A 20,824-nucleotide genomic window follows, 5' to 3' on the forward strand; every position below is an offset into this window, starting at 1 on the left:
GTAGGTGCCTTTTCATACAAGGCACGATGAAACTGTGGAACTCATTGCCACAGTTTCCTGTGACAGCCAAGAGCTTGCACAGATTTAAAAAATAGAGAAATTCATGCAAAGAAAATCTAAGGAAAACGTAAGGATCCTGTGGGTCAAAACATTCTTGTGTTGATTCCTGGGGGACTCAGTGTCTCCATCAGTGACCCAGTAAAAGGGAGTATGCAGCTGATTTCCAGCATTTTAGTTGGAGCTAAGCCCTTTCGGATGGTCACATGGAGTTGGCTAACAAGAAGTGACTGAAAAGGCTTCCTTTTGGAAAGAAAACAGAGGGGAAATATAATGAAAGTTCCTAGAGTCACAGAGTCTGTGAGGAAGCTCAAGTCCCAACCATTATTTACCAGATCCCACAGCACTGCAACCAGTGGCTTTTTAGTGTTTGGTGGGTAAAGATACCTCTGCAACTCCATCTCTGCAGAGCCACCTTCCTGTTACAGAGAGTTACCACGTGTGGGTGTGTTTGTATTATTCATGGTAGAGCCGAGTCTTCTTAGAGTCTTCTGACTGTAGTCATCCTTTGTTTCCTTCATCTCTAATGTGACAGAATTCATTTATGTTTTAACTTTTCCTCACTGTTCGATTAGATTTGTTACTTCACGATTTAATGGACGTGTCAAATAATTAGCATTTAGTATTTGGACTGCGGAGCAAACTCCTAAATGCTCTGATAGATAGAAAATTATTGATTGTAATTATTATGATTAATTTCCAAATTAGGATTGTGGCTCTGATATGCAAGGTCCTGTGCAAAAAATGAAAAATAAAAATGCAAGAAACAGTCTCAGACTTGAGGAGTTTACAATGCAATAAGCAAGAAAAGGTAAAAAGAAAAAGGGAAGGAAATCAGAAGGTACCACATGACTCTTAAACTGTTTGGTACTTGCAGGCTGAATCATTTTTCCTCCAGTCTTCATGCATTTGCTGATAGAAATGAGATTCCCCTTAAAAATCCTCCTCTCCTGACCACTTCTCAATTCTCTCTCAAAAACATATCCAAAGCTTTCATTTTGCAAAGATTTCTTACCAAACAGATTTTCATGCAATGTAATACACAGATTTCAGTGGCACATGCATATGTTGAAAAGTTGGAATAAAGAATTAGAGAAGAAATTACTGATCCATTAATGTTTGCAGACTTTCAAGTACATATTGGGCTACTAAAGCTTCTTGTATCAAGTGCAAAGGGAATATTTACAAGCTAAGTTCCTGAGCAAGACAGGGATAAATCACACGGTGCAAAAGGGAATGAGTCAGAGGAGCTGGTTGTTTATTCCTCTTGGACTGATATTTATTCTCCCTGCAGTAGGACATTCCTTCTCCAGAAAGCATTCCTTTTCCACAACTCAGAATCTCACGTATTTTACAACACTTTGATCCACTCTGTAATTAAGAGCTCCAGCTTTTAATTTAGTTTTGCCTTCTAGGGGGGTTATGTAAACTAATAACTTGTATTCCACACGAGCTTCGCTGGTTTTCCTTCTGATTGCGCTGTGTATGCTACAGGTGAGAAGTAATCGTTTTTATTACCACAGAGTAGAAGAATACCCTAAAGACAAATGGGGTGGCTAACATTATAATCATAAATTGAGCTCTTAATTGTTGTTCGTGGGATTTTTAGGAGCAATAGCTTCGGTAGAAAAGTAAAATGTAATTTCTAGTTTTGCCACTTCCATTTTATTTACTACTCGTTTTCTAGTGCACTAATCAGAGTTTTATGAAAATCAGTTCAAAGAGTCTTGGGAATCATTTACGATTTCCTAAGGCTCTGGTTTTGCCTAGAAGAAAACAAACATAGCTTTCAGATAAACATAAAAGCACCAGCTGTTTTTCCTCCAGAATTTTTACATCCATAATACTTGCCTTTAGAGATAATTTTACAAGAAGAAACATATAATATGTGGAAATATTTAAGAATAGGTTTACAGTAATTCTGTTACTGTAAATACAAAGACTAGCTTTCATGCCTCAGTAACTGCTCCTGAGGTCTGATGAGCTGGGGGAAAAAAAAGAAGAGAAATCTTGGAAGCAGACCAGCTTGACCCTATGCCAGCTTGACCATCTTTGGGGTCCATTGCCTGGAAGCCAGTTTGGTTTTGCCAGGACAGTTTTCTGGACTATCACTTCAATAAAAGGCCTGATCTGATTTGTTATTTTTTTAGAGCATCTTTGCTGGAGCTTGCTGACTACTCCTGTGAACAGTAGCTTCAGTAATACTCGTAATGCCAGCTCATGGCTTAGTGCTAGAACACATAAATGGTACAGCCACTGACAGGGAGTACCCTGTTTCTTAGCACTTAGAGGAAAAGACAGCTTTGCAACCTTCATATCTGAATTTCTGCTGCTTAGATTGTGAGCTTGCATTTACTAAATGAGCCCTGATTTCTTTTGAAGATATGTTTGTGTCCTGCTGTTGACTGGTCTGCACTGTTGCCTCTCTCTAGCCAAGCAGCCCTCCCTGAGATACTAGCGTTGATGGCTAAATATGCAAACTAGATTCATTGATATCTCTTAAAAAGTTGCAGTGGGAATGTTGATGGTAATTTTTGGTTTAACATCATCATCTTCAGTTTCCTTCACTTTACCCAGATTAAATGTATCCATGTACACACAAATGTGGCTAATCCAAGGGGATTCATTCCTTTGCTGTTTCCTTCCCAGTTTCAGACACCTGTGTAATGGAGAGAAAAAGTATGCACTAATGATGGGAGAAGAGAGCTGCAAAATCAAATTGTGGTCTTAACTTTGCAGCACATGGAAGAATCACTGCTGAACTCAGACACCAAAAATGAAGAAGTTGAGCAATATTATGTAGAAGAATTCTTTTGGGTAGTGCACAACCTTTTATGTCTGCCCCTGTGAATGACATGCAATTTCTGTGCTGCAGCACTTCTCTAAGATGAAAGGGTTTGTATAACTCACAGAGACAATCTTTGCATTTAACAAAACCGGTTCCTGAATCTTTCATAATTCATGTCTCTCACTTCAAATCACCTGTCTTTCCATCTCCACAAAGAGATGATCCCTTAATATCATTTTACCAGTCACCCTGCCTGCTTTCCTGCCTTTTTCCTTACTGCTTGCACTCCCACTAATTTGGTTTCTTCCAACACCAGTGGATTCTGACTGTTTTACCTTTGCAGTGAATCATCCTTATATCTTCTGGTTTCCCCCTCTTCCTATGCCAAAGCATCCCCTTTGGATAGTTATTGATTCATGAATTGTGTAAGGGTGATACGAATAGAAACAGGAGAAAATTAACTTGTGTAAGACAGTGATGGATTTCTAAATATCCAACACTGGATTAAGTTGCAGTTTAATATGTTTAGATTAATTTAGCAATTGGTTGCATTTCTAAGAAGCTGTCTTGAGACATGGTCCTAATTTAAGTGAAGTCTTGTCAGGAATGGGGCCTTAAATTTGCAGCTCTGAATTGCTGACAGTTTCTGATTGACAGATTAATAGCTATTATTTGGTGCACCCCTTCCTGTCCTTCAGAGGAGGTTTAGATTGGACATTAGGAAGAATTTCTTCACAGAGAGGGTGGTCAAGCATTGGAGCTGGCTGCCTGGGGAAGTGGTGGAGTCCCCATGCCTGGAGGTATTTAAGAGACGTGTGGATGTGGCACTAAGGGAAGAAAGAAAGTGATTCGAGCCCATGTCAGAAATTGAAGGCTGATACACAAGGAGCAGCTCTGTGTGCCAGGGAAGGGGACAAGCTGTGGACCAGATTGGCGAACCGCCATGGCAGCACCTGCCGGTGGCCTGAGGCTGCGGGCGGCCATTTCACCCCTGCTGTGGCACGCTGGCTGGCACCACAGTCTGCGGGCATGGCTGGTGTGTGGGACGGTCACCCCTGAGGGGATGGAGGGCGAGGTGGCACACACAGCTCCCCTGAGCTGGCCTAGCAAGGCTGTGAGCCGCTGGGTGGGCAGGCTGAGCTGCCACCTGTCCGGATGAAGCCATCACTGCTTCTCTCCGTGTCTGAAGGCTGTGAGATGAGTGTCCCTCTGGAGTCACCTCTTCCTTTCCTTCGGCACACAGAGGGACAGGGGATGGCTGCCTTGGACTAGATCCCTCAATTTTAGGAAGCTAAAGCTGGGTGCCAAGCCACTTAGAGCCAGGCTGTCCAGCAGGGAGGATCCACGCCAGGCTTCCCCCAGGTTGCATCCTGGCCTCCTGTGGATGCAGAGCTGCTCAGGGGCACCCCTGGAAAGGAGGGTGCCCTTTCAGAGCATCGTGTTTGTTCGGTCCATGGTATTTTCTCTTCATCTTCCTGAGCGGGTACAAAATACAGTCTTTCCAAAGTAAACTGTCTTAGCGCTGTGTTTCATAACCACCAGGGGAAAATCATTAAAGTGGAAGAAAAGGTAGAATTATTGATTTAGCAGCATGGAAGCGTAGCATAACTTCTCCTTTGCTCATAAAAATACTGTGTTTTTTCTCAGCTGTGAAGTAATTTAGGTAGGTGCATCTTAAATTTCCCAAAGAATTTTTTCTTGGGAAAACCTAACATCTCTGTTAGTTACAGATACACATAATGTTGGCATCAAGTTAAAATGACCCACAATTACAACTGTACACCTTGAAAATTATCACAACTAAAGACAGTGGTAATTCACTAGGACTGGTGAGTAAACAGGTTCTTCATTTTCCATTCTGAATCCCATGCACTAGAACTGTTCTTCCAGTAGATTTTTTTTTGAGAAATACGGCTTTTTATTTCAGTGAATGAAGCTAAAAATGCATGGCAAAGGATGTTGTTAGAATCCATTATGTTTTAAATTGATGTATGACTTGCCAACAACTGTAAATATTTTTTTGGCATAGATCCATGTTGCTTCTCTCCCTGTAATAAAGGCTATTCTTTTTATCTATTCTTAGGAGGCAGATTTTTGGAAATACTGTAAATGAGAAAACTGGAAGTGGGAGAAAAAGTGGTCATCCTTCAGTATATATTAAAGGAAGCCTTTTGTGAAACTGTTTTGTTATACTTTAAATAAATCTTAGTCTACTTTGCTTTAGGACAGTTTTTCACCAGCGCCTTCTCTTTGCTTAAACTCATTCACTGCCTCCTGCACCACCTACTAGGAAAATTATGTAGTGTTAGCATTAATGTTACAGCTCTTGTCTCAAGAAGGCGGTGGCAGAGGCAGAGAAGGCTGGTGGATGTCTGTCTGGAGTAAGACACGATGGGGAAATGCATGGCAGGCAGGGCCAGAATGTGTTTAGGAGTGTTTGTGGAGCACAGACAGAAGTGGAGTAACTGGGTCATGGAGAGAAGCTGCTGAGGGAAATACTGACAATGACTGAGATTACAGGTGCTTGAGGGGGTGATGAGTAAAGTACAGTGGTGTCCTGAGTGGGGAAGTTTGGGTGGTAGAAGGTGACTGTGTTGTTTCGGCGGGGAATCTGTTGTGCAACTCCTGCACCAGTCACACAGGCATCTTTTCAAAGAGATCATCACGGGCTAAAATAGTGCTTCATCGTACAAGTGTCCACAACTGAGCGATGACATGCGTGTGCTGGAGTCAGTCTCAAAAGGGCTCTCACCTTTTGACATGCAACTCAAAGGAAATTGTTTAAGTGTGCACAACTCCATACATATATTCTAGAAACTGCCACAGGACAAGTCTCTGGGTATGAAGTTGACACTTCTGATGCTTCAGACCATTTATTTCTGTTATTGCACAAACTTTATTCCCTTTAAGAATCTGAACTTCTAATCCCTGTGTCTACAGCTAACCAAGTTTTGCACAGCTTGTCTGTGTGAGGTTACACCGCGAGTGGCATCTGTGACACCAAACTGCTGGTCCTCTGGTACAGCTGCCTTTTTCTAGTTTCGTCTGTGTCGCTTCAGTAGATTAACTGGAGACAGCCACCTCTGGGGAAACTGGACGAGTGACTAGAAATCTGTATGTGGAGACAAGCCCCTAAAAAAAAAAAAAAGTAACAAAAAAAGGCAAACCAAACCCTTATAAAACACCTCATTTTGCAAGAGGACTAGGTGACTTTGAAAATTGACACAATCTGCTGTGACAGTCTTTCTGGAATTGAATACTCTAGACTCAGAATTTAGATGTAAATACTTCTCAGTAAGGAAAAACAACCTCAGATTTAACATTCAGGGTGTTTACTCTAAAGTAGGATTAAAAAAGTCTGACTCTTGACCAATGAAGTTTTGGTTTTGCTTTGATTGAATAATTCCTTGAAGCAATCAGTAACCATTGGTCATTCTTGTGTACATATTCTTACTCTCCAGTGGTTTATAGTGACTGGAAAAATACACTGATTTATATTCCACTTGATTGCCAAAGCAGCATTACACTGTACTTCACTTCCATTTTAACTTTCAATTTAGTTGTAGTCTTTGGGGATTTTTCCGTAATAATTCTCAAGCACCCATTAGCATTCTGCATTTAGTACATTTGTCAGGATGCATGCAGTCCTGCGCCTTACCAGCTGGTTACTGTACACCTCTTGGTGACCTGACGAACCCGGCTGGTAGACTGTATGGCGAGCAGTGCTGCAGAGGTTTGTCTAATTAAAAGTGCTTTTAGTTCCAGCGTTTGCAACAGCACTCCGATGCGTTAAATTACTGGCCTGTAGCACACGCTTTTGGAAGTGCAAAGCCTATTTCAATCTGCATAATAGTTTTTTAGGATAACTTGCTCAGGATCTCTTGACAACGGCATTTCACACGGCTCTCTGAGTCTGAGGAACAGGCTGACGTGTCCCAGCGAGGCTGGCAAGGTTTGGCTGTGCAGCAGGGTGCACGGTCTTTCACCAGACCCCCAAACCTCACCAAGTCACTGGCATGAAGGAACAGGTGAGATGGGGAAGGATTTGCCCTGTTAACACCACTGCTCCCGGCAGCCCCGAGCCTTTCCGTGTCAAAAGCATCCTTCATGCGTTTTCCCAGCACGCCTCTGATTTTCTCATCGCCTGGGTGGTGACTGAGTTGCAAGAAAGCTGAGAGCAAAATTGATACGCTGCTTGCTGGCTTCTAAGCATTGATATAATTTGCTGTGAGATAGACACAATGTTCAGCTCATGTCTAATTGGTGCCGGTGTTGGGTGGAACACAATATCCCTTTACAAGCCGTAGGACTTCTGAAAATCGTTGTAAGCAGAGTATTAAAGTCCTTCCATATTTTCTCTGATAAAGGAAGTTGTTTGACGTAGTTTATTTTTGTGGCACTCAAACCCCCTATTTAATTGGGCCCTTTTATGCTCTGAGGCTTTCTGTTTGCCTCGTGCAGTATTTGATTGCAGAGTGTTCGATGTGCCTGAGCTGCTTTTTGTTCCGTACACAAAAAGCCAATATCTAAATTCCCTTTCTCTAAATACACGTGAAGATCCACGGGGATGGCACTGTTGTCAGGATTATGGACTGTTCCCTTCCTGCAAGCCATTTCTGTCTGTGCAAGAGTAATTGCACAGCCCTGTTCGCGGCAGCATTTTGCACTTTGCTTCCGTAGGTGCTAATGTCACTGCACAGGGCAAGGCAGTGGAGAATCGGACTTGGGAAGGGTCGCTGGTGGAAAGGATTGTCCCAGCGGCTGTGATTGCTGTGCTTCATGATCTGTTGAATTTCTGGACACTTCTCCCATTTCTAGGATTGGAGCCAGACCAAAGCATGATTCAGTAGTGCTCAGACGTATGATAAATTAAAAAGTAAACCAACAGAACGTGATCATATGCAGGGCTTGTGAGTCTCATAAGCAGAATATTAAAACCTAGCTGTAAACAAGATCGTAGCTTTTTTGCCTTCTGTATTAAACCACCCGCACACAGACTGCAGCGAGTGCCCCGGCTTAAAAGTGTTACCCCTTTCGTGGCACGAGTGCCACTGAGGACACAGTCAGCCCGTTTTGTTACACAAGAACTTCATTCAGCTTCTTCTGGCTGTCCCCTTTCCACAGATGCTGTTGCACCCACCCTTCTAAATTACATGGCAAAATGCTGTTTTTAATTGTTTTGCCTTTGGCAGATTTTCTTGCAATCTGTCAGTTCCCTGTGCATCTAACAAAACATGACCCTAGAAAAGGGAGGGGGTTTATTATTCTTAAAAGCACAAAGGCTCTGTCTAGCGTGAACAAAACACTGCTTTTATGAAAGATAGCACATTATTCCCTGTCGCAGCTAGGTAAAATAGCAAATGGATGAATACCTTTATTTTTATTCTCCCTGTCATATATACACACTTACTGGGAGTCTATTAAGATATTTGCCATGGTTCTCTGGCTGTCCGTATCTTAAGGTGCTGATAAGCCACAAGAAACTATTCATGGTTCTTCGGGGTCCCAAATTGCTCTTAAAATTGGGTCTACCCGAATCCTTCTTCTGTAATTGAAAACTCTCTTTTGGATTTGGTTCAGTAGCGTCCAAAGGTACCGAGACAAGTAAAAGGTTGTGCTGGACTGGGAGCCGTCAGCATGCTGACAGCAGCAGGGGTGATGAACTTATTTTTGCCAGGGAATGAGAGGCACTGGCCACAGACTGCTTTTGCTAGCTGCTTTTTGTGCTTTATCTTCCAAGCTGATGTTTCGCGGGAGATAGAGGCATTATATATATCCACACAAGAGGGAAGCAAAATCAAGTCGGGGAGATACGGACCCTTTAGAAGAGATTAGAGCTTGGAAGGGCACAAAGTACGTGCAGATACCGTCTGCAGAGGAGGTGATTAGATGTGAGAGGGATGAGGGAGGGAATGCCAGCACTTCAAAACCGGGCTGCTTCAGCACACTGCCGTGGATGGAGCAGCCGGGTTTTGGGGTGCTGTGCTGTGCTGGCATGCCTTGAAACCCGGCTGGAATAGCAGTGGGAGGCAGTCAAGTGTTACTGCTGGAAAATGAAAGTTTTCCGTAACACAGAAAGGCAACAGGACAATTTCTCTGAAAATAATGAAGCATTTGTTTCTAGAAGTTTTATGTCTGATGTAAAACTGATAGTTTAATTAAAATACCAGCTCAACTTTGTCATCAGTTGATGGGATGATCAGGGAGAAGGGAACAGAACAGGGAGCACCTCTGGGACTGTAAAAGCCCATGGTGCTTCTACCACTCGCTTGGGGTGGGCAGGGCTGGTCCTCAGAGCCCAAAAATGATGCAGGGGAATTGGCGGAGGGCTAGGGGAGGTCAGCAGGGGCGGCAGGGGGCAGGACTGGCCTCCTTGGTCTGCAGGCCTGCTGGTGGGACGGGTGGGAAGCCTGACGAAGGTCTACAAGATGAGGAGTGGCACAGCGGGTTGGGGATGGCTGTCATTGCCTCTCCCACTGTGGCAATTTGGGGAACCGAAGCCCAGGTAGCTGGCAGAAAGCACCAGGCAGTAAAAGAAAACTGTCTTACCCCGTGCGCAAGAGCTGTGGGCCTCCTTGCTACCGAGTGCAGTAGAAGGCTTTACAGGTTCACCAGGATTTTGGAGAGGCTGATCACAAAAAAGTCCAGTAATGACTACGAAGCACAGAGCAGCTTTTTACAAAGTCTCTGATTCAGAGAACTAGAAGCTGGGCGTGTATTTTAGGACCCGTGTTTGCTCTGTTCCCATGTACTGCCCTGCACATCTTTTGGCTGCTGCGGTGTGGGTGAACCTCTGATCTCTCACAGCACAGCTATTTCTTCTGTGATGTTGTGGTTCTCAAGACTTCCCGGGCAAAGTGTAGGATCTGCCTTTTCATGTGGTAACTGTGGGAAATCTCTCCGTGAAATGTGAAAAACAAACAAACAAACAAAAAAAAAAAAACAATATAGAAATAGTCGCTAAGCTAAATGTTGAGGTTATGTCCCTTACAAAGTGCTCTAATCCCCCAGTGATGAATGTAATATAACTATCAGGTCTTCTATCAGATACCTTAAAAGTGACCTATTTGACTGCTGCAAGGAGCTATTAAAAGGGCAGCTATTAGGGAGTTTAGTAAAAAACCCGAGCCCAGAGCAGTCTTACATCAAAGTGTTACATTGCAGAGGTTGTCACTGCACTTCTAATTGGCTAAAATTTGCCATGACTTATTCTCCAGGCAAACACATTAACTTGCAGTTGAACAGATTCCTTTGTCCATAATTTGGTTTAATGCCCGATGAAAACAGTTGATTAAAACGTGATTTACCGAGTCACTGTATCTGACTTGTATTTTTGAACTAATAGGAAGATGGGCCTATGCAAAAGCAGGGGCAGGCTGCAGAGGGGCTAGGCACAGCTCTGCAGAGTACGGCTGTGCTTTTGTGGAAGGAGAGGAGGAGGAGGAGGAGAAGCCTCCGACAGTCTCTTGCAAGGTTGTCAAGGTTACAGGTACTGTTGCTTCTGTAGGTGAGTGGCTTGGGCATTCTCTGTTGATAATTTGGATCGTCTGTTTTCTTCTGAGATAACAGAATTTGCATTTTAATTAAATTGTTGCATTTATCAACACTGAAGCGTAAAACACAAGTCACCGGAAGCTTTTCACAGTATCGGCATAAGGACTTTGGAAAAAAAAAAAAAAAGACTCACAATTGTTGCATTTACCCCCCTAATATTTTTGAACTTTTTAAAATATTTAAGAGATGAGAAACCGTTTACAAATAAACTCTTGGTGCATTCACCACCGAATAGGCTCGCTCTCCTAGCTGCTTCGATCCCAATACAAATGTTGCTTTGGAAGCTAGGATTTGCCGTTTCAAGCAGGGGAAGACCTAGAGCCTCATTCCAAGCTGGTGCTCAGTGTGATAACAGAGGATTTGCACTGAACCCGCTGCTTCAAGGCATCGCTGAAGCAGCAGCAGTTATGCCTTAGCCCTAGGAAAGAAATCTCTGTTGATACCAGCGTGGTGTAGCTCAAGCAGAGCCTGACAGCGCCAGGATATACTTTAGGAAAACAAATGATGTCGTGGTAGATTTCAAACTGTGCTTGGAATTGGTACAATATGTCATATTGAATTTTCTGCCAGATTTAAGAGTGATGCGGCAAGATCTTAATCTACTGAGAAGATGTGCAGCATCACTGACTTCCTCAGAGCTGTATACACATATGCAGCTGGGGATGTGGCCTGGGAGGTTTATACTATAGATCAAATGATCTCTAATAAGCTGCCGCTGCACGGAAGGAGGACCAGATGCGAAATTCGGGCAGAGAGGTGGTACCAAGGACCAGCTCAGAAAGCAGGCAGCCCGCTTTGTAGACTAGGGAGGAGAATCACTCTTCACTGCCCTTCCACCCCTAACATCTAGTCAGAAAATCCACCGCTGCTTTGGCATTAGAGCAGCCCCCCTTTACTTCGAAATGCTTTTCATGTGCTAAGTGAAATAGTTTTACAGACTAAAACTCACAAAATGTCTTGCCCTTTGTGATGGGAAGCTGTAACTCTTGCTAAATCAATATAAACTGCCCAGTTTTAAGTAAAGCAGAAGTTTCAGCAAATGCCATGCCTTCGGGGCAGCTTATCCACTTGGATAAGAGTTTGGAGGAGACACCTGCTTCTGTTTCTTCTGTCTCTCCCTCCTAAAGGAGAGTGAGCAAATGGCACTTTTTGATCTAAAACTAGCCCTCTTGTGCCCACTCTGCCTCCTCATCCCACTGCCTGCTTAAAATCTTCAATTTCTTGGCTTCCCCACAGTCCTCTTAGGCAGATGGAGAATGGCATCATTAGCTGCTTCATTGACGTTGTCCCTCTGACTGGCAGCTCCTGCCTGGCCCTGCTGCCTTTCCTGGGATGGAGCCAGGGAAGGGCTGAGGCAGGCACAGGAACAGCTGGGGCAGAAGAAGAAGTCTTCGGGTTTGGAGGAATGGTACAAGGAGAGCTGTGGAATTCTGTTTCAGTGTTTGGGCACTGTGTTGTACTGGCATTATGTGCATGGGGTTGCTGTAACACGGTTGGTTCAGCCTCTTCGTTGATGCCCTTTTCTGTAACGTTAACCACAACATCATGCATGCACAATATTGCAAAGAAAGAGATGAGGCAAGGATGCCAGTTGACTATTGCCAATCTGAGCACTAGACAGGATTTGCAGGTACAGTAATGATGGGTGCAAGTGCAGAACCAGAAAATTGCCAGTTTTCTGTGGAACAGTTGCATGAGACTAAAAAAATCCAGTTTGCTGGATTTAATGTACTTTGTTGCTGTCGTTTGGCTTTGTAGGGTCCCCTTCTCAAGTAGGTAGTTATTGCCCTTTTTTACATTTCTGAATACATTTCCCAACACATATTAAATAGTTTAGCAATTCAGGGCTAACTTGTTTTATCTTTACATTTAATAACTTTTTGATTTAGGAAAGACTGTCACGCACAGCATTAAAGTACTGCTAGTAGTGAGTGGAGGCATTTGCATATTGAATCCTCGTGATTTATATTACGTGTGTTGCACGGTTTTTACTTCATTCCCTGTCTGATTTTTATAACCAAGTATAGCCTGTAACATTTACTTTCCCAGAATGAAATAAATCCTGCACATGGCATTGACATCACTTACGTTCCTCTTGTGCCTTTTAAATAGTGTTTAAATTTCAAGCGGTCTTGTAGGTCTCGGACAAATTCTCCATGGAAAATGGATTCCACTTTTAGTGTTTTAACTCTTTGTGCTGTACAGCTTTGTACACCAGGAGGCTATCGCAGGCCAGTTTGCAAAACACTCAGGTATCTTTTTCTAATGGGAGGGCGAACCCATCTACGGATGGAAGAAAGCTTATTATGCACAAGAAGGTACCGTAGTTAGCTGAAACAGCATTATATAGATTAGATTAGAGTAAGATTAGAGTAGGATCTCATTAAACTCCACTGAGTACAGTGTAGTTAATTAATAGTTCTGCTTTACCTCAGTTGAAGGATTCGGCACCTCCTGGTGCGCAGAGGGGCCCAGACATGTGTCTTTCCCCCTGCCCTGCTGAAGTCCTCCTCCCTGTTTTGTCCAGCCCAGTGACGCTTTGCACGGGCAGACAGAGGGGCCACAAACAGAAAAGCACCACAGTAAGGGTAGGGGAGTAAAGCAGGTAACTTTACCTGAGATGTGCTGTGTTGAAATCTGTATTTGCTATCCGTTCTGCTTCCAAAACCTCGAACAGATGAGAAGCCACCCAAAATTACAGGACAAGCCACATGTTAGAGGTATTCCTCAACATTCAGTTCTAAAACAAAATGCTGCCTTAGATATTCAGAGAATTCTTGGGTACAATCAGGTGAACCAAACTTCTGCAAGCCTTGCAGGTCTCTTCCGTAGAGGGGTAACTCTTCGGTGAGGAAGGGCCTTCGCTGCTGTCAGTTCGCATCTGCCTCTCAGGCAGCTTCATCAGTGCACAAACACGCCATCTGATCCGAAGAGAAAACTATTATAATTGATTTTTGAGCTGTGTAGTTTCTGCTTTAAAATGTACAGCTTGCACCTACCTTTGGTTTTCAGAGAAAACACTTAAAAACAAAAAAGCTTTAGAAGCTGCAACCACGCTGTTTGGCTTAGTTCTGACAGCAGATCCCTGGCAGCGGAAGGCTGAACCTCATCTATGATTTATTTACTAGCATGGCAAGCAGCTAGACAGTTGACAGGCTTTTGGCACACCCATATTCTGTCAAGAGTTTCAGCTGTATCACGTCAGTATACGCTAGCCCATGCTGCGTGTCCTGTCCTGGTGGTTGGTGGTGCCAAAGTGCTGCTAGATAGCCAGGCTCTGCCCAAGCCTGATCTGTATTTGGGGAACAGCAGGACCAGTTCCTCTGAGAACATGCATGGATACGAGGCAATTTATGGGGTTTAGTTATGCTTTACAAGCGTGTGTTGATATTCAAGGCAGAAATACCTTTTTTTTTTAGGAGAACTGTAGGTAATACAGCATGTGCAGCCATCAGCAGCGATGTGAGGATGTCACCTTTTGAAGGAATCAGATTTGTCTTGTGAACACTGTGCCGGTGGCTTGTTCTCCCTCCTGGTCCTTGGAAATGAAGTTATTTTGGTGTACTATGAAAATAAGTGTTTGTAGACTTGCTGACTTATATAAAATGAATGCTTCATTTTATACCTGAAAAGAGACTTTATTCAGAAGAGGCCGGAGCTATTCAGTTCTGGTGGAAAAAAAGCCAATTTTCTCATGAAATGGAAAATAAACTAATCTGATACTTTGACTACTACATGAAATGCAGTGTATATTTTGAATGGGGAAAAAGTAATAACATTTATAATCCGCTCCCTAATAGCCTACAGTAGCACTACTTCATTGTTGACAGCCAGATTTTTCTGTCGCTTAAACGTGTATTCAGCTATCTGGCCAGTCTGTGCCCAGGTGCTGTCGTACATGGGTGTTTTGTACGAGAGATTTATTGCACCTTCACTTGCAGAAGGCAGGACAGCCCGTGCTGAAAACCAGAGGAAAATCAGAATGTAGCCAACTCAGAAGGCAGGGTTTCCTTATTCTCTGTGCACGATGCTCACGTTTGTTTAATGTGTCCAGTGTTACTGACTTTGTGTTAAGATTTTCAGGACTTGAGACAAACTAAGCTGGGCTGGATTTGCTGGATTGCAGTATGCTATGGGCATCACATAATAAACTCTTTCCTTTTTTTAGGCCCGAACTGCTTTGCAGAAACCATTGTCATTCCAGCAGGCCGAGAGGTGAAAACTGATGAATGCACTATATGTCACTGTACTTACGAAGAAGGCACTTGGAGAATTGAACGACAAGCTATGTGCACTAGACATGAATGCAAACAAATATAGGAAATCTACCAGTCAAAGTACTTTCGTGGTTTTTATAAACTGTCTCACAGCAGTGAGCACCCTAAGCGACCCAGGGAAATCTGAATGAGAAGATTCTGGTGAGGAACAAAGATTAGACTATTGATATTTTGCTTTTCAAAGTAACATAATACTGCAAGAGAAGGAAGTGCATATATTTAAAAAGTTTGGACATAAGAATACTTGTCTTAATAAATGTGTTATTTTCACAGTGAGTACACTAAAATACACTCTATAAATTATTCTATGTATTTCTATAATGCCATTATAGAGCTTAAAATAAATGTTTTATATAGACAATACAGATTAAAGTACTGTATCATTGCCTGTCCTGTTGTATACATGCACCATGGCTAAAACATTACACTTTTGTTCTAGTTTTATAATTTTTTTTCTTTTCTCATTTTGTTTTGGTTTTTGTTTGCTTGTTTCAGTGGGCCAGGAAAGAGCCAGTTTGCAACAAAGTTTTGACATTCTCACTCTTGAAAAAAATGTCTTAAAATATGCTTTTAGAGAATATATGCTCACATATGAGTACTGCTGTAGTATGAAAGATGGCCGGCCTTGTTCAAGTGGTACGTATTTCCTGATCCACAGTTGAGATAACTCGGAGCAGTGGGTTATATGAACTGGTTTCTTATAGCTGTTGCTATAAAAATTTAATCAGACAAAATCATTTTCTAATACTAAGTTCAGACATAAGACATTACAGCAGGGCACATTGCTCTGTGACATAAACAAAACAGCCTCGCCGAGCTGGTGGAAATGAGGTAAGTAAGCAGGTGGCATCGTTAATGTCATGCATAATGGATGTGGCAAAGTGCAGCTTGGATGGGCTATGGCAGCCAAGCACTGGCATGGCTGCACATTGCAAATCCTTGGATTTGCAGGAGAGCTGGTTCGGAGTTGCACCATCCCCTAGACCCTGCTCTTGATACCTTGCTGGTGCTTGTTCAGTATTTTGATTCAATGTCAGTCTGTCTGTCCGTCTGTACAGGGTGTGTGACACTGTATGTTGAAGAGAGAGGTTTTGAGCCAGCTCTTTGAATCCATCACAGGAGTTGTAGTGCAGAGGCTGACCCTGACAACATGTGAAGTGAATCACATCTCCCCACTTCAGCCATTAACAGCCCTTGTTTGGATTCATGTTGGTTTTAATTTAGTTTATCTCCAACTCCTGGACTGCATCTGCTTTGAATACCTGTTAAGACAACGGCTCAAGAAAACACAAGCATGGGTGCTTACTTTTAAGCTTTTGCTAGAGGGAAGACTTAATGATTCAATACTGTAAAATGAATAATGTTGCTTGAATTCCCATTTACCCCTTGCGACTTACTGCCATGCTGTAACCTATTTTCCATGTTTGCATCCATACCCAGTGTCAATTTCTGTTACTACTGAAGACCATGGGAGCGTTGCCAGGGACTTCAGTTGATCCCAGTTCTCTCCTCAAGTCTGTGTTTTTAGTGTGTGTCTAACATGTCTTCATCGCCTACTGAAGTCGAGTATCCGCACGGTGCTGAGAAGGTGCCAAGAGCAACGATTTTCTTCCATGGAGATCTCCTTGAGACGAGCGGAGGTACCCATGTAGGAAGCCACAGTGCAACATGGGTGAGAGCAGAGGTGGACTTGCAGCTCAGGGTGGGATTCCTTTCCGAAGTAGGCTGGTTAGTGTCTCCTTAAGAGACACATGTTTTCAGTGAAACTATGAGAAACTTGAAATTGCCTGTCTTTCAATGTATAGCCAATAATGTTTAACTTTTTATTAATCTCACCTTGGACTAGTTACACTTTTCTTCTCCTTCACTGAAGCTCTTCTTAGGCTTTATACTGTGCCTCTATGCTTGAATTGATGTCCTTTTGGGAAGTTCTGTCTTTACTGAAGTAGTGAGTACAAGGTTAAAGGATATTTTAGTGTGTGTTTCTTGTGTAACTTTTATAACTTTTCTATTGCATATTTTTCCAAAGGATTTTTCCATCTTTCAGTCCTGATACCAGCATATTCATATCATCTTTAGTGTTGATCCTTTCCCATTTGATACGGAATTTCTTAGGCAAATTCATGTTCAGAGCCAGCTCTGTGGGTGATTTCTTGAAGAGATATTTTGAGATATAATCAATCAATCTTTCTTTTTAAGGTATAATCTTCAAGTCTTTTGAGATTCAGATTTTTTTATTTTTTTTAAGATGTAGCAAGATAAAAGCCGTAATGAGCTTTGGACCTTCTGTATGCTAAGGTCATTGGCCACATCCCGCTTTGGCCTGTAGTATTACAACAAGAGCCTTTTGGCCATTCCTGATGATGAGGAAATGGGCTGAGTGGCTCTTCGTGGACAGATGTGACCAGGCTCACCCAAATGTGGAACCAGAGTTTGCATGCAGTAAGCTCAGTGAATAACCCACTCTGTGCTACAGGTTAACCCCGGCAGGCAGGTAAGCACCGCACAGCCACCCACCCACTGCCCCCAGTGGGATGGGGGAAGAGGAAAGGAAGAGCAAAAACAAGGTACGTCATGGAGCAAGATAAAAATCATTTAATAAGTGAAGGAGAAGTAGAAGAAAAAAAGGCAGAAAACAAAGCAAGTGATGCAAAGGCAATCACTCACCACCTCCCAGAGGCAGACTGATGCCCAACCAGCTCCTGAACAAAACCTGTCTAAACCTCGCTCCTCCCCGTTTTCATTGCCCAGTGTGGTGTTGTATGGTATGGAATATCTCTTTGGTTAGTTTGGGTACCTGCCTGGCTGCGACCCTTCACAAACTCTTGCGCGCTCCCTATCTCATTCACTGGGGGAGCAGAGTGAGAAACAGAGCAGGCCCTGACACTCTGCAAGATCTTTTCAGCAATACCTAAAACATAGCATGTTACCAACATTGTTTTGGTCACATATCTAAAACACAGCACCATACAAGCTACTGTGCAGGATAACCCCATCCCAGCCAGACCAGTGATACTGTCAGCAACCCCAGCACACAGACCCCAAATGACGCAAAGAGCCAAGCTCCCAACAGGTGGCTGCACCAAGCAGCTTGTGGGCCTTTGGCAATGGTGTTGGAGAGCGATTTGCAACCCATTTCATACTGTTACTTCACAGAGACAGACACTTGAAACAGAAACCTTCCTCTCTCTTTGTAGGAGTGGAAAGTGAAAATATGGAAAAGATTTAAATTTGAAAAATAGCCAATATAGGATGCAGTTAGAGACCATCCACCTTTAAACTCATTTGATCTCCAAGTGAAAAAAACAGATGTTGTGGTGGCCATGTGTATTTATCTAAATGTTATGGCTTGGTCAAGTAATATAGCTACTCATATTTAACCCTAAAAAATGAGTAAAGCCATCTGCATCAGAACACTGTTTCCAGTGAGCCAAATTGCAGACAACACTGGCAGACCTACTGAGACATTCCTCTGACAACAGAGTAAAATGAAAAAAAAATCAAAATGAAAATAATTATTGGAAATTTTACATTTATTTATAAAGTTAAGCAAGTACGGTGCATGTTAGTGAAATAAAAAGCTGTTATAAATAAACAGTTGTTACAAAATAAAGCTAAGTTTTCTGGCTTTTGAGTATATTGTCCAAAAGGAGCCACACCTGAAGCCCAGGAACTCAGACATTTTTTTGTTTCAGTGCAGACATACGAGGATTATGTATCTGAATTTTTCCACTTTGCAGGTGGTTGTGTCCATAAAAGCTGAATTCCAGGACACACTGATAGCTCATGAATAATTTTGTATTTGAAGGTCTGTTGCCTGAAAAATGAATATTCTTCTCAGATGTACTTATGTGGCTGCATTGACATGAGTATGAGATTTCTGCTTCCGCTTCACTTGCTTCTGCTTATTTCCCAGTTGAAATCATGCCAAAGTATTCTTTTTTGGCTCTGGCCATTTTTGTAGGAGTGTACTAAACATGAATTTGGCTTCAAACCTGAGTAAGTAGGTGCCTGAAGAGATGATATTCTAGATGGTTTCAAGTAATTATAAAATTGCAGGTAGTGTGCAACGATAGTATTTATACTACTCATTTAAACCACAAAAAGGAAGTGCAGGCAATCACCTAAAAACTTGGGCAAGATTTTATAGGGAAAATGAGAAAAGACGTGAGATATGAAACAGAGAAACTGAACATGACAGTGGGAATGTAAGAGAGGGAAAAACCTAACTACAATGTCATAAACGTGTTTTACAGGGAGATTTTCAAAGCATATCTTAAGGAAAGTAAATAAGAAATGTAGCTGGGCATAAATTGAAATATAGAAAATTCAATTTGGAAATGAGAAAGAAAATCTTAGTGTAAAGGAGCCTGATACTGAAAGATGTTGCACAGATGGGTTGTGGAGTCTCCCCCTGTGAAAATGTTCAAAACCCAAGTGGACGCAGCCCTGAGCAGCCTGCTGTAGCTGGTCCTTCACTGAGCAAAGAATTGGAGTAGGTGATCTCCAGAGGTGCAAAATTGAAAGCCAGATTAAAATGAAATTTAATTTAGCTCTTTAATACAAAAAAAAAAAAAAGTATGATGAAAGGTTCCACCTTGGAAAACAGTCTCTTCTGTTCACATATGGCCTAATAGAACCATAGAACCATTAAAGTTGGAGAAGACCTCCAAAATCATCTGGTCCAACCATCACCTTCTCACCATTGTCACCCACTAAACCATGTCCCTAAGCACCAGGTCCAACCTTTCCTTGAACACCCCCAGGGACGATGACTCCACCACCTCCCTGGGCAACCCGTTCAATGCCTGACTGCTCCTTCTGAGAAGAAATGTGTCCTCATTTCCAACCTGAACTTCCCCTGGCGCAACTTGAGGCCATTCCCTCTAGTCCTATCACTGGTTATCTGTGAGAAGTCCAATCCCCAGCTCTCCACACCTTCCTTTCAGGTAGTTGCAGAGAGCAATAAGGTCTCCCCTGAGCCTCCTCTTCTCCAGACTAAACAACCCCAGTTCCCTCTGCTGCTCCTCACAGGACTTGTGTTACAGGGCCTTCACCAGCTTCGTAGCCCTGCTCTGGACACACTCCAGGGCTAAACTATACTGTCAAGATTTGTAAAGTATTTGATACTACTTTTTATAGTAACTTTTGTATCTAAACTATAATACATATAATCCATAATACATAGGAGGCTTTTAAAGACACATATTATTTAATGATCTAATATAATCCAGCTGAACACCCCATTTATTTTCCTTATCAGCCAATGATTTTTTTTTCACAGCCTACATTACCACAGGATTTCTGTCTACAAAAATACACATTCTGCCCTGTATTCCTGCTGCATTTAGAAACAAAATACAAACTGGGGAGACAGCATTGAACTGAGTATCACAGACTATTTTCCTGGCTATCCAAGAATTCAAATTATTCATCACTTTTTGAATTTGTTCAGTTTTTAGAAGACAGCCACTCCTCAGAGCCCCCCTTCCTCTCAGGAATCATAACAGAGAGAAAATAAATACAACCTACTATGTCTTTCCAATCGCTTGTATATTTTATGACTCTTTCATTTTATATCCTTTTAAAAATATGTAGAGGAAAAATCCAAACATGCACGTCATTTATCAGTTACAGAGAAGTCAAAAATTTTTATTAATTAATCAGTAATAGAAAAATATTTACATAATTAGCAGCACAAAAGCTAATGTTTAAAAACAATCAACTGTCAACTTACCAGAAATGTTGTTATATTCATATTAGGTTATTTTTGTGCTATTAGCTAATAGTAATGCTATTTCTGTAACATGTAAGTTTTCTAATTTTAAAAAGACCTTTATTTTTAAGAAATACGCTGCATAAAAAAGCTATTGTTGAAAAGAATAGGCAGAATATAGTAATGGAATAGCAAGTTAGTCTTCTTGAAGTAAATGTCCACAATGTATCCATGGTAAATGTTGTTTGCTGCTTATATCAGGTCAGCAATCTTCTTGTCAATTTAGAGCTCAGGATGATAGCCCACTTCATGTTTCTTTGGCAAAAGGGGAAAAATATCACATATAACAGTAAACACCCCAGTTTCCGCAAATTATAGAGCACTGCTGCAGATTTTGTACAAACTGCAGGAACATCTCCAAAAGTGGAGTAT

At 42.2% G+C, this 20,824-nt stretch overlaps 1 protein-coding gene across 2 annotated transcripts in view; it reads left to right on the plus strand.

Annotated features, from left to right (window-relative positions):
* VWC2 (von Willebrand factor C domain containing 2) overlaps positions 1-15,026 on the plus strand; it is a 56,725-nt gene extending 41,699 nt beyond the window's left edge. For both annotated transcript variants that reach the window (XM_035552801.2, XM_035552802.2), the window contains exon 4: positions 14,568-15,026. In XM_035552801.2, the coding sequence (XP_035408694.1) occupies positions 14,568-14,719 (152 nt within the window). In that variant the 3' untranslated portion in view covers positions 14,720-15,026. The remainder of the gene's footprint in view (positions 1-14,567) is intronic.
* Positions 15,027-20,824: the final 5,798 nt, after the last annotated feature.

Source organism: Cygnus atratus, chromosome 2 (assembly GCF_013377495.2).
Source record: "Cygnus atratus isolate AKBS03 ecotype Queensland, Australia chromosome 2, CAtr_DNAZoo_HiC_assembly, whole genome shotgun sequence".
NCBI lineage: Eukaryota > Metazoa > Chordata > Aves > Anseriformes > Anatidae > Cygnus > Cygnus atratus.